Source organism: Haemaphysalis longicornis, unplaced genomic scaffold, assembly GCF_048455015.1.
Source record: "Haemaphysalis longicornis isolate Haplotype H1 unplaced genomic scaffold, Haemaphysalis longicornis Haplotype H1 scaffold_10, whole genome shotgun sequence".
NCBI lineage: Eukaryota > Metazoa > Arthropoda > Arachnida > Ixodida > Ixodidae > Haemaphysalis > Haemaphysalis longicornis.
In genome coordinates, this window is record NW_027526204.1 from 109,911,509 (window position 1) to 109,923,952 (window position 12,444).

General features: G+C 44.9%; 1 protein-coding gene across 1 annotated transcript; it reads right to left on the reverse strand.

Moving 5' to 3' along the window:
• Positions 1-4,416: 4,416 nt before the first annotated feature.
• On the reverse strand, positions 4,417-12,299 carry Arfrp1 (ADP-ribosylation factor related protein 1). Its single transcript, XM_077690409.1, has 7 exons — positions 12,028-12,299; positions 11,767-11,854; positions 11,593-11,675; positions 11,398-11,479; positions 11,256-11,326; positions 8,525-8,625; positions 4,417-4,731 (listed from the first exon to the last, which is right to left on the reverse strand). The coding sequence occupies exons 1-7, from the start codon at positions 12,118-12,120 to the stop codon at positions 4,644-4,646; spliced, it is 606 nt and encodes a 201-aa protein (XP_077546535.1). The 5' UTR covers positions 12,121-12,299; the 3' UTR covers positions 4,417-4,643.
• Between the last annotated feature and the right edge of the window lie 145 nt (positions 12,300-12,444).

Sequence of the window (12,444 nt, forward strand, 5' to 3'; positions counted from 1 at the left end):
TTTGTGAGAAAAAAGAAAGACTGAACCCAGCCTTTAAAGACGCACGTACACAGGCAAAGAATACACAATACACAAGGTGTGGGAAAACGGAAAGATGCCAGTATTCAACATGCCCACCCACTGCCTTTTTTTGTTTTATTATTGTAGGCCATCTGTTTGTTTTTTTATTTGTCTCGTGTTTTATTAAACTGTTGCTGGTTCCAGTGTGGGTTGTGCATCGCGTTTTGGAGGCTGGGTTTTGCCATTTTTTCCCATAGGCCCAGCACTGAACCCTTCTAAGCTGTTTTTCTTTGTCCGATGCCTGCTTTTTTAACCGCATGTTGGGATATTAGCTGTGATTACGATTACTTGTAATCATCTTGCACACTATTGACAAAATCTTTACAGCGTAATGAAATGAACTAGCGTGCAAGCAGAAGCTTACTTGCTCTAGGTGGATAACATAATGCGTTCCTCGACTCACTGAATTAAGTACGCCACAGCATTTTGTGCGCTAAAAGCTTTTTTTGCACATGTGATCGCAAATTGGCCAACCTTTCTTTAGGTGACATGCCTGAACAAAGCATTCTAGCGGTTTGCAAATTATGGGAACATGGCACTACAAACACTGGCAGGGAAAAATCTATCGCGCCCTGCCACTCGTGAAAAAATTACCTTAAAATGTTTTCCAGCTAGTGGCCATTCAAAACAAGTGCTCACCTCGTATAAGGAGGCAAAAGACGTGTTGAACGCTGTCTGCAGCTATTATTTATAGGTCATGCAATTAAATTACATGATTCGGTTGCATTACATGCAAACTGTGGTCTTGCTTCTGCCTTTTTAAATGTGAACTGAACTTTGGCAACTTTCTTCGTCGTTGGGCAGCCGTCTGAACAAAAGTTTCGTGAGGACATAATGAAGCAGTCCATTACGGGGATTCAACTTACATCTCGGAATCGTTTTTGCCAGTTCAATACTATGGCCACATATAAATCAAGAGATATAGGGACAATAACTTTTGGAAAATGCTACAGGGAATTTTGGGAAGCTTACCTGAAACCCGCTAGTCTCAGCTAAGCAATTCTCGGGCTACACCAGACAATACATGTAAGTGCTGTGTTTGAAGGAAAGCAGAGGGTCAAATCCAGCAAGGAAAACAGCCTTCGAAAGTGCAACACCAGTGGTAATCAACATACGTGCCCTTGAAGGTCACTTGAAGCTCTTGGCTGGGACGAAGGTATGTATGCCTAACATGTTTTGGAAGAATTTATATGGTGCGAAGCTGAAAGGAAAATAAACTGACGCAAACGCTTCATTCAAAAATGTCTGTACAGCAGCATGTAAATTAGTATGCCGGGCATCGCAATGCAATCAACAGCAAATTATTGAGCAATGCAGCCAGCACTGCTACCGCTTTCATTGTTGGCGCAACTCTCGAGCCTTCCTGCACTACTGTTTTTAATACACGAACCAAAAGTGCAGCCGATTAGGTTCTAAGACATTTACACTGTAACACGAGGCGATGACAACGATAAGTAGCATCATTCTTGCAAATTCCTGGAAATGTAGCCTATATATCTGTGCGTTAACAGAGATGCGGTGTGAACAGATGCACCGACTAAAACGTGGAACTCCAACGTGAACAGGCAACATTACAGATGCAAGAATACGAACATGCCAATTAGATGTGGATGGGGACAACTATCATCATCATCACCACCTTATTTACACCCACGGCAGGGCAAAGGCCTCTCTCATGGACCTCCAATTATCCCAGTCCTGTGCTAACTGAGACCAATTTGTCCCCACAAACTTCTTGATCTCATCTGCCTACCTAACTTTCTGCCGCCCCCTGCCACGCTTGCCTTCTCTAGGGATCCACTCTGTTACCATGAAGAGAAAACAGAAGTTTGGTTCATTCAAAAGATTGTGTCGTTAGAATCATACTGACACCACTTTTAACGTAAACTTCGCTCAAATAAGGTACATAATTAGGAAAAACGGGAATGGTCATGCGGCCCACCAGCTCATTTCCCGCAACAGAACCTGTGATGTCACATGGGCTAAGCTCTGCGATTGGCGGAGGCTGGCAGAAGCAGACGCAAATTAGGTAGAGCTTACAAACTAGACGAACGAGCGATTTGCGCTTAAATTTCGGGCACATTCTTTACAAAGCAATAAGAATGATGGGACAAACAGTGGAAGTTACGAAAGCACATGTAAACATAGAAGTACTGATGCGTTCTGCTGTGCGTACTGCGCACAGCATGCTTTGGTTTTGCTGCACAGCACTACGGGGCTTGGGGTTGTCTCAGACGACACTGGCCGATTGACGCAAGCAACGTGACCCCATTTGTCGAGCGAGCACTGTTTCAAGGAACGAATATTTTCTCCCAGAACAAAAACAAGCCAGGTTTAAATGTGGGCAAAAACAAACCAAACGCTTGCCACGGTATGGTGGCGCCATCTAGGTTACGGAACGTAAAGAAACGCGGGAACAAACCAACACCGCTGTACAGGGTGGAGACAACCTTTGAACGGTCCCGTGCCGCCGCAATTGGGCCAACGGGCTCAACGCGTTATTCTTTTCGTTTCCCACGAGACCTAGCAACGCGAAACAGACAATATGATTCAAACTTCTTCAGTAAACCGCGTTGCGGCGATAATTTTAGCGCGGTTTTGACACAATGACTTGCTTCGGCGGCGAGCGAGCAACCGAACATGGCGGCGCCAGCGTTACGTGTCTCTACCCTGTACGGCGGATGCGTGAATGAAGGTACTCTAGGCTGCAGAGCGGTCGGTTCCCGTGATGTCACTTGGGACCACGAAAACGCACGATTGAGCGGGAAAATCAAAATTTTAACCTAAATTGTTGAATTTCTCAGTGAATAAAGCACCGTTTGTATCCGGACAAGCGCTGGGGCACTATAAAACACGAAATCTTTCGAATAAAACCAACTTGCATTTTCTCTTCATGGCTCCTTTAATGACCAACGGTTATCTTGCCTTCGCATTACATGCCCTGCCCACACCTATTGCGTCTTCTTAATTTCTACTAATATGTCCTTAACACGCTCCCTGATATATGTCCTTAACACACGTTTGTTCCCTGACCCCCTCCGCTCTCTTCTTGTCCCTTAATGTTACACCTGTCATCTTCCGTTCTATTGCCCGCTGAGTCGTCGTCGATTTAAGTTCAACCCTCTTAGTGAGCCCCCAAGTTTCTGCCCCGTAGGTAAGTACTGGTAAGATGCAGCTGTCATACACTTTCTTCTTCAGGGATAATGGTAGGCTGCCATTCATTACATGAGAATGTCTGCCATGTGCACTACACCCCATTCTTATCCTTCTAATTATCTCTGGTTGGGACCCCGGGGATAAGTATGAGCAGACACAAATGGGGGCCTGGCCGCGGCGGCCGCTTTTCTGATGGAAGCGAAAAGCAAAAACGCTCGTGTGTACGAGATATGGGCGCACGTTAAACATCCCCAGGTGGTCATAATTAATCCGGAGCCCTCCACTACAGCACACCTCATTGCCTGCATCGCGTCGGCGCGTTAAAACCCACAATCAATCAATCAATCAATCCCAAATGGAGGCATGTGTTGCGCATGCAATAACGAACAGATGCATAGACACTGGCATATTGGTTTCAGACGTGTGAAGCAGGAAATGTTAAAGTTTGCTCTACTGTAAAAAATTCCTCTCCCGCCACCACTGAGTGTACTGCAAAAATTGCCAAATACAGCTACTACTGCACAACTGCCAATTCGTAAGTGTCTTAGACTGATCTTGCAACAAAATGTTAACGTTGACACAACGAACTGTTGGTTTGTGCACATCCATGACCATGCATCTTTACGAGTATAAACACTGTGCATTTTGGCCACGAATCACTTGAGCTTTGGTTTGTGTTGATCACCAGTACCCGATAAACTTTAGTGTAACCCATCTGGTATTGCAACACATTTATGCATTCTGCTGCAAATTTGTCTGCTTTTATAAAATGGGAAAACTATTTTTAGAGAGACAGTGCAAGGACTTCTGCCGCGATTGCATGCATTTCTAAGGTGAGCATAATGAAAGATTCTTATAAGGTGCACTTCTCCTTCAGCACGCTAATAAAAAGTCTTATCTTCAACATTTACTCCCATGCTTTTACAAAAAAACAGATCTAAAAAAACAGTGATTCATCACTTTTCATGGCTCCCAAAACACGTTTTGCTATCCTACGCCGGTGAATCTGTTCAACTGAAATCCTAACAAAAGTGTGAAGCTATAACAGAATTAGTATAAACAGCACAAACAGCCACAACCAATTAAAAATTTAACCTAGACAAGCTGCAAACTAACACAGCTCAGAGTGTAATGAAACATGGAGAGATTCAGTGTAAACCATAGCTCTCATTGAAAATCATTAACAGGAATTCCCACAAATCAGACCAAGTTTTCCTTTTATTTGTTACCGAAAAGCGCACATAAAACCTGTGAACACAAAAAAAATACAATGTTATGTACAAAGTCCCACCACCTCATCTAGGTGGCAGACGCACACACAAACTCTGCCGCTGGATGAAGCCGGCCGTGAACTTTTCTGCTTGACAGGCAGTGTGAGAGGTGAAGAGACGGGAAGGAAAAACAGCAGCGGATGCGTGCGGGCAGTGTCACAAGGACTCGCTGTTGCGTGCGGGCCTGAGGATGTTGCGCTTCACGCACTGCGTGATCCACTCGATGCCTTCGTTGATGCCCTCCCTGGAATTAGGTCAAAGGGAACAATAACGTACCATCGCCACGAATCCGTGACGAACTGCTTCGTGACCATTACCGTGACTGCTGTTTCTAAAAACGATAGTCTTTCTTGGGCTACTTAAACCCAGAAATTTTGGTCTGTCTATTTCTGTCTGTCTGTCTGTGACTAGATTCAAACACCCAGCCAAAGTGAAACGAAGTCTGCACAATAGTCTTATATACTCACAGCCAAATCTAAACGTCCAAGTCCGGTTTATATGTTCATACTTGTCAACATTGTTGAACAAGAACAAGACATTATTCAAATATAAGACAAAATTAATACACAAGGGATATTTACAGTGTTCCTTTATAAAAAAATTCATAGATGCTTGATTTCTGTGAAAATCCACCAGAAAAAAAAAATCCCACTGTCGCCCACGCCACTACAGCTTCTGGCGGCATTTTATGAACTCAAGCGGCAACAGTTACGAAAAATTCCACTAGATAGGTTCCACGTTCTGCTCGGAACGCACGTGGACTGGGGCAACACGGTTCTAGGGCGCCTTAATTCACGCGAGTCTCCACCACACAGCAGCGCTGCCATTGAGGCACCCGGCCTGGAGCAGTGGAACGCGGTAAATTTAATTTGACTTGAGAAAACCTTTAGCGTGTTTACCTTGGTAGGAGCGTGACACAAGAGGAACAACATGACAGGTGATCGGGAAAGCGAAGAGAGGCATTTACTTGGCAAATGTTGACAAAGACTATCGCCTTTTGTTGACATTTGCGACGAAAGGAGCAGATACGTGAACAGTTTTTTTAACCGAGCTACATGCCTAAACTACAGTGCGAGAGATTAGCCCGGATTAGAAGTTGAGTCAGTTAAACCACAGTCGGTTACGCTAAAGCATTAAAAACTTTGGTTATTCACTTCAGTGAACTTGGTTGCTAACCTTAGTTATTAATTATGATTGTTATTTTAATTGTCAACGTAACTGCTTGTCACATTGTAATACTTTGTAACATAAGTTAACTTGGTAGGCCGAAAATTTTCGTGCCTCTGGCACACAGATGGCACATGGAACAGCCAACACTCACAGAATAAAAACGGTAACTTTGCCATCCCTTCTTAATTAAAGAAAGGAGAAGCTCGAAAGCTCTGTCCAATTGATCATCAAACCGTCAAAGACCCAAATCGCAAACGAAGAACGAACCATGCGACAATTTTTCGTGCACTGAGCAAACGCATCTACAAACGGTCTGAATGTAACGTCTTGACACAGTGGAAGCCCAGTTTCACGCACGCGCTGTATGTCCAGAGATGTTATCAGAGCTTTTCGGTCAACCAACCGGTCTATGGGGAAATGCATTAGTTTTTTGACAGGATGCCATCGGTTCCACTAAGAAAGCCTTCGCTTTAAAAACAGCGTAATTGAGTTAAAAAGAAAGGCTGCATAATTCAGGTCACGGCAGGATTTGAACCTCCGCAGCAAGAGGAGGCTGGCACGCATCCGCAACACCACTGCATGAATGCGTTGTGGCGGCATTTTTTAACTTGGACACGTGTTAACTTAACCTTCAACTTGGAAACGTGTTACAGGCATGTGCTGAGGCCTACAGGAGAGATTCGACCATGTTAATAACAGAAGTGGTACGATAACGGCAAAATAAGTCCCTGCCAACTGACCTCTTTGCTTGGCAAGTAGCGAAGATAAAATGACAAAAAACTCCCCCGCACCTCCCCGAAGGGAATCGTGCAGAAATGCGAATGCATTGGGTGCACCGATGAGTGTGTTGCGAGTAATGGCGTAATTAATGACGAGAGTGTGAACGTAATCATTTATTCATCAGCATCTGTTTGTGTTATCGTTGTACCTGACGGCCACAATCGCTGCCTTGTGATCGCTAAAGTGCACGGTCAAAGGGTCTTTGAGAAGCATACGCGCGTCACAGTTTCGCGTAAAAACCATATCAATGCAACTCCCGTGAATGGTAGTGGGGCACGTGTCGAAGCCGGCAGAGAGACAATGCATAGAGTGCCTGGTCTGCATGTACTCGACCAGCCACTCGCCACTCTTCTTGCGCACGTCAACGTTGAAGTCGCCAACCAAGACTATGGGGTCAGAGGGTTTGGAGCGCATGCGCACACTTTCCATAGCCGCGTCCAGAAATGCATTCGCATTTACGACGACGACGACGAAGGCAGAACTACGAGGCGCGAGCGCACGTGCGCTCGCGCTGGAGGAATGCAGGCGCACGCCGGCCAACGGAGCAAGACAACCCCCGGCTAATAAATGCATTCGCATTTAAAAGACAAAAAGAAACGAATAATGTGAGGGAGCATCTAACAATTGGACAAGCATGCTTTCACGGTCACCACATCATAAATAGGTCTTAGATGTCCCTGTTGGAACCGTTCTAATGAAACCATCTATACATGCCGAGCTAAATCAACTCGGCAGCTCATCGGACAATGCAAGTGCCATATTCTAATCGGCACACTGTTTCAAGTTTAGTTTTCTCTTTAGAGGTCGTGTATGTTGTAGCCGGAATCGGACGGAACAATATCACCTCGCAATGCAATCACCTAAGCAACACCGCACTCACGGAATAAGCTGTCTAGAAAAGCGCACATTTACTTGCTACATCTTGGTTAAAATTTATATGGAGAAAGAGCGCTTTCACATACAAAGTTGAGCCCACTTATAACAGACATCATCGTCTAAGACCTTGTGCACTGCACGTACAAATTATTCTTTCTTGGAACAGATACAGTAGACTCTCGATAAACGGAATTTCAAGGGACCGAAAAAATTAGTTCCATTTAACAGGAGTTCCATTTAGTGAGAGAGATGTGCAAAAGTGCAAATTTATGTGCATACACACTCTTACAGGCATTTCATGGAACTCCCAAGCACTAGAAGGTGAATGTAGCTGATAGTTTTTCAGAAAGCACGAAAACTACAAGAGGTTTAGGCACAACATTCGCAAAGTTGATTTGTGCCCTAAAAAATGCATGAAAATGCATCAAAGAGCCGCAAAGTCCCGAATGATGTTCTTTTTTTTCTAACGTAAGCGCATGGTATGCATGACTCGGGCCTCGACTTCACGAGTGCTTATGAGCCACCGAATTTAGAAGACGGCAACGCGGTAATGAAGCACGAGTAGCACCACAATGGCACGAACGAGGCGGCAGGAGCTAAGCCCTGTAATCAGTGACTTAAATCGAGACTGAACAACTAGAACAAGAACAGTGATGTTTCATTCGTCGCGCTAACACGGCTGACTACTAACGAGACTAGGCTTACAAGGCCAACGAGGCTTTAAAAAAAAAAAAAAACTAAACAGCCGGAAATGGAAAAAGCTGGTGCTATTGGCCATGCGTTTGACAAGAAGTTCAATTTTCGGTTCCGTTTACACGGGGAGGCGTAAATTTCAGTTCCAATTACCAAAAGCTTTTTTACTTTATATGAATACACAACCAACCAACTTACAGGCTACAGTTCCATTTAAGCAGCAATTCCGTTCAAGTGATTTCTGTTTATCAAGATTCTACTGTATTTCGAACACTGAGAGCTCTGGGGATGCCTACGGCACTATCTGACATGGCAGCCTATGCACACTGCTTGGAAGATTGCCCAGTCCAAAGGCATACCAGCCGTTTGGGCGTCACTCTTCACTGCGACTCGTGAAAGTAAAGATCTCCAAAATAACCTCTTTTGTTTTTACTTACACGTAATGCTTGCCCCAGCTTTATCTGAAGTAAATGTACAAATTGGTTCGGTCTCGACCGAAACAGCTCGAAGACTCTCACCCGTGCAGCGCAGATGCACCAATCAGATGGCAGTCCCTTCTTCCAATCAGGTGGGAGCTTTCCCGAAAGAGCTGGCGAATCTCCGCAGCACTGTAGCAGCCCTGAAATGCACACCAATGTTCGAAGTTATTGTGGCGTAACGATAACACAAAACTGTAAAGGGCACGAAATAATGGAACAGGCTTCACAGTTCCAAGGTGACATCTAGGCTGCGAAAACGGAAGACCGACTTAAGTCCAACCCAAGCTATTTACCGACTCAAGTCCAAGCCGCAATGTTATTATGTGTCTTCAGAGGAGGAGATACCACAGCGGAGACCTTCCAGTCATTGTATACCAAAAGAACAAAAATAACTTCAAGACAGCACGAAGTGAGAGGCCACACACGCATACAACTGGCTACCAACAAAGGCGTTTGTCGCAGAAGTAGACAGGCAGGAACATTCACCATGGCAGACATCAGTGCAGTGGCCACTTTGTGTCCTCCTCTCTTGCATCCACTGATGATGGTGACGATGCTTTGTCCATGCCATTTTTAGATGCGACGCTCAGAGCATCTCTTGTCGGCGGCCCTGTCCTTCCTGCGTGCGTCCGTTGTTGTCCGCAGCCACTCTCTCCCTCTCCTCTCTGATAACGAACACTCTCTCGCGAGGGGCATTGGATTGGATTCGATTGGATTGGCTTTGGATTGGATTAAAGTGGATTGTGTTGTGTTATAGCCGCGGCACTCTCTCTCTCTCTCCGCCGTCTCCTCTCCTTCTGGCGTGCTGCACATATAACCGGTGTGCTGCTCTCTCCGGCGGCCTTTCGGTCGACGGTTGCTCTCCGCTTGCGTTTGAACCCCCCTCAGCATCGCATCACACCAGGGTTCCCGTGATGGGAGGTGGGCGTAATTTTTTGTACTCGAAACTATTCCTTGGTGCAATGCAATATACACCAACAAATTTCTCTGCTATGAGCACACTACAGCAATTTTTTTATTGTTTGTTTGATTTACTTGTTTTATCGTGCATCTATCACAGAGTATCCCATCTGTATATGTTGCATTGCAGCAATAACTTCTTCATTGGTATTCAGCATTATGTGCGCGAATAGCTTCCTTTGTTCTTCATCCCTTTGAGTGCCATTTTACGGAGATAGCCGTACTGGAAACATCTTGCTCTTTCTGCGATGCAGTAATGCAGCCCCACACACTGGAAGAGTATGGTAATCCTGACAGCTTTTATATACGATGAAAGTTCTCCAACTACTGCTACTGCATGTCAATTGTGAGACTCCGTCCAGCTGCTGTGCTGACGCAATCGCTGCTGGGAATTTGCAGTAGAAACATTAGAGATGTTACAAAAAAGAGCGAAACAAGCTGCACCGACCGCTCCACACCCGGTTTGCCAGCGGAGGACAACAGCAGGAATCGCACAGCATGGGTGAGCACATTAAGCCTTTACCCGTACACCAACAGCAATTCACTGTAAGCAAGCTTTTAGACAATTCGGGGCATGTGCTTTTGTGAAACCACACGGGCGACAGGGGCACTAGCCAGGCCACCGTAATAGTGTACAGTGCGGCACTGAGTTTGTTTGCTACTCAAACAAGCTACGACATATGTACTAACGCAACTAAAGCTGTGCTCCAGGCAAGAGGCCCAGAGGTCCAGAGAAACGTGGTGGCAACACGACATCAGCACATTACAACTATGAAGGGATTCCAAAGTTATCGCTGTGTCCCTCCTATGTACCGTATCCACACATTCTAACGCGCACCTTTTTTTTTTTTAATGAAACTGGATGTTCAAAAATACTTGCGTGTTACAATCAAACTTAAAACCAAAACCGCCAACTCTAAAGTGAAACGAACTGGCTAAATGTATAATGGAGGCTTCGTTTAAACGCTATGTAATCATCTTGGTGGAAATAGAAGGAAAACGGGCAGCACCCTGTGAATAAGGCGTCCCGGAGTCGTGTATTTGCAATTGGCAAAAACAAAAGGGACCACATCTTTGAGTGCAAAGCTTCATGGAAGTGGTTCAACTGCCTACAGTGTGTGCGGATTTATGTTCAATAAAAAGTTTTGTGCAATTTTGAGGCATCTGTTAACGGCATCATTTCATGTGTGCGGTACAATGGGCGCCCAGTTGTTTTTGTGGTTTCCCGCTATTGAATTCTAGTGCGCGTTACGATTGAGATTATGTAGAATCATGCAAATATGGTAATTGCATTGTTTTTTTTTTTTGCAATGACCAATTGGCCCAGCTACTTCGTTTAAGTCAGTTAATTTTGTACCACCACACATCCTTTCCTTTCGCATTTGTAATAGTGATTTGCTTTCCCTGAACCATTCTTGTTGGAGTCACTGATATTTTGAAAACAAACAAAAGGTTGAGAATGCACAAGTCTTCCTAGCTATGAATTGTTGCCAGGAATTTACCTCCGCAGTATACAAAATCGCCTCCTGAAACTCTGGCTCGTAGCTACAGCATCAAACTGCAAATAACGGTGCAAATGAAATGTAGTCTCTCCTACAATCGGCTGCCAATCAGGTTACCATAGGTATATCTCTCTAGTGACTTGCGAATAATTAGTCACTAGGAATAGTTAAACTAAACACTATAAAACTACACATATACGTCGGCATAAATTGGGCCGATTAGTGAATTAGAAACTGTTAGAAACTTGTTACAGGAACATCAACTGAAGGGCACACGCAATGATACGAAAGTAACTGCGTCAACTTACGTTGATATCTTGCTTGTTGGCAACCATCAAAACAGGAACTCCATGAAGCGCGTCGTTCGCGATCATTTTGCCTGCAAAAGGCAAGGCAGTGAGAAAGAGCCACGACCGCAGGTTTCGCGGAGGCAAACATAACGACGCTTACTGAAGGCAGCCTTCGATTCTTCAATACGACTCGCATTTGAAGAGTCGACCACGTAGATGACAGCATGAGATTCCGCGTAGTACTGTAAAGAAAAGTATTTAGGGCAAGAACACCAATGCAAGCACGCAGCAGATATTACCAGACCGACTTTAAGTGAGTGCTCCCAGTACGACGAAAATATGCGAACACTCGTACCTTGTCCCAGAGCGACTGGAGAGAGTCCTGGCCTCCGAGATCCCAAAAGTTTAAGCGTATGCCTTGGATGTCGATCTTTCCGACTACACAAGAAAAAACGCATCGTCAAACCAAAGCTGTTGCTGTTGCCACTGGGTGGCACAAGACAAAGTAATGGAAAATGTAGTAACGTACTATTCAAACCAACAGTGGTAGTTATCTTGTGAGGGTTCATGCCCTTGTAGCCCTTCGAAAACTTCGTCTTGGTTTGTTCAAGGTAAGTCTGCAAAGGAATTACGAAATCAACTTGACACAAAGCGTGCTACTACGGTGAGACATATGTCGCTAAGTCAGCCGCAAGAAACGGTTCGTAGAAGTACGAGGTATCATTTCATGCAGTGAAAATTTACTATAGACGAGGAAATGTCGGGGAAAAGGAAATCAAGCCGCGATTACCGTTTTGCCAGCGTTGTCAAGTCCGAGGATGAGCACATAGTACTCGTCCCTCTGACTAATGTACTTCCAGAACCCGTGCAGTAGAGTGTACATTTTAACGGCTGAGTTGACACGGACTAGTGTTTCATCAGCGTTGTAGAATAACCAACGCAAACCTCGCGAACATAGTCGGCAAACTCAGAGGAAACAATTCTAGGCACACATACTATCCAAAACGCAGCGACAACAGACTTTTGCGCTTTTGCCCCTGTGGTTTGCTTTCTCCTGGAAGCTTTAGGCTCAGTGTTGCTGGCTCGCCAATAGTATCTCGTCAAAATTAGCGCCAGAGAGGACCGATTTTTTGCGCGTTTTTTAGCTTGTATTCCACGGCTTACAGGGACCTGAAACTCAGTTTGCATTAAGGATGACCAAGATATA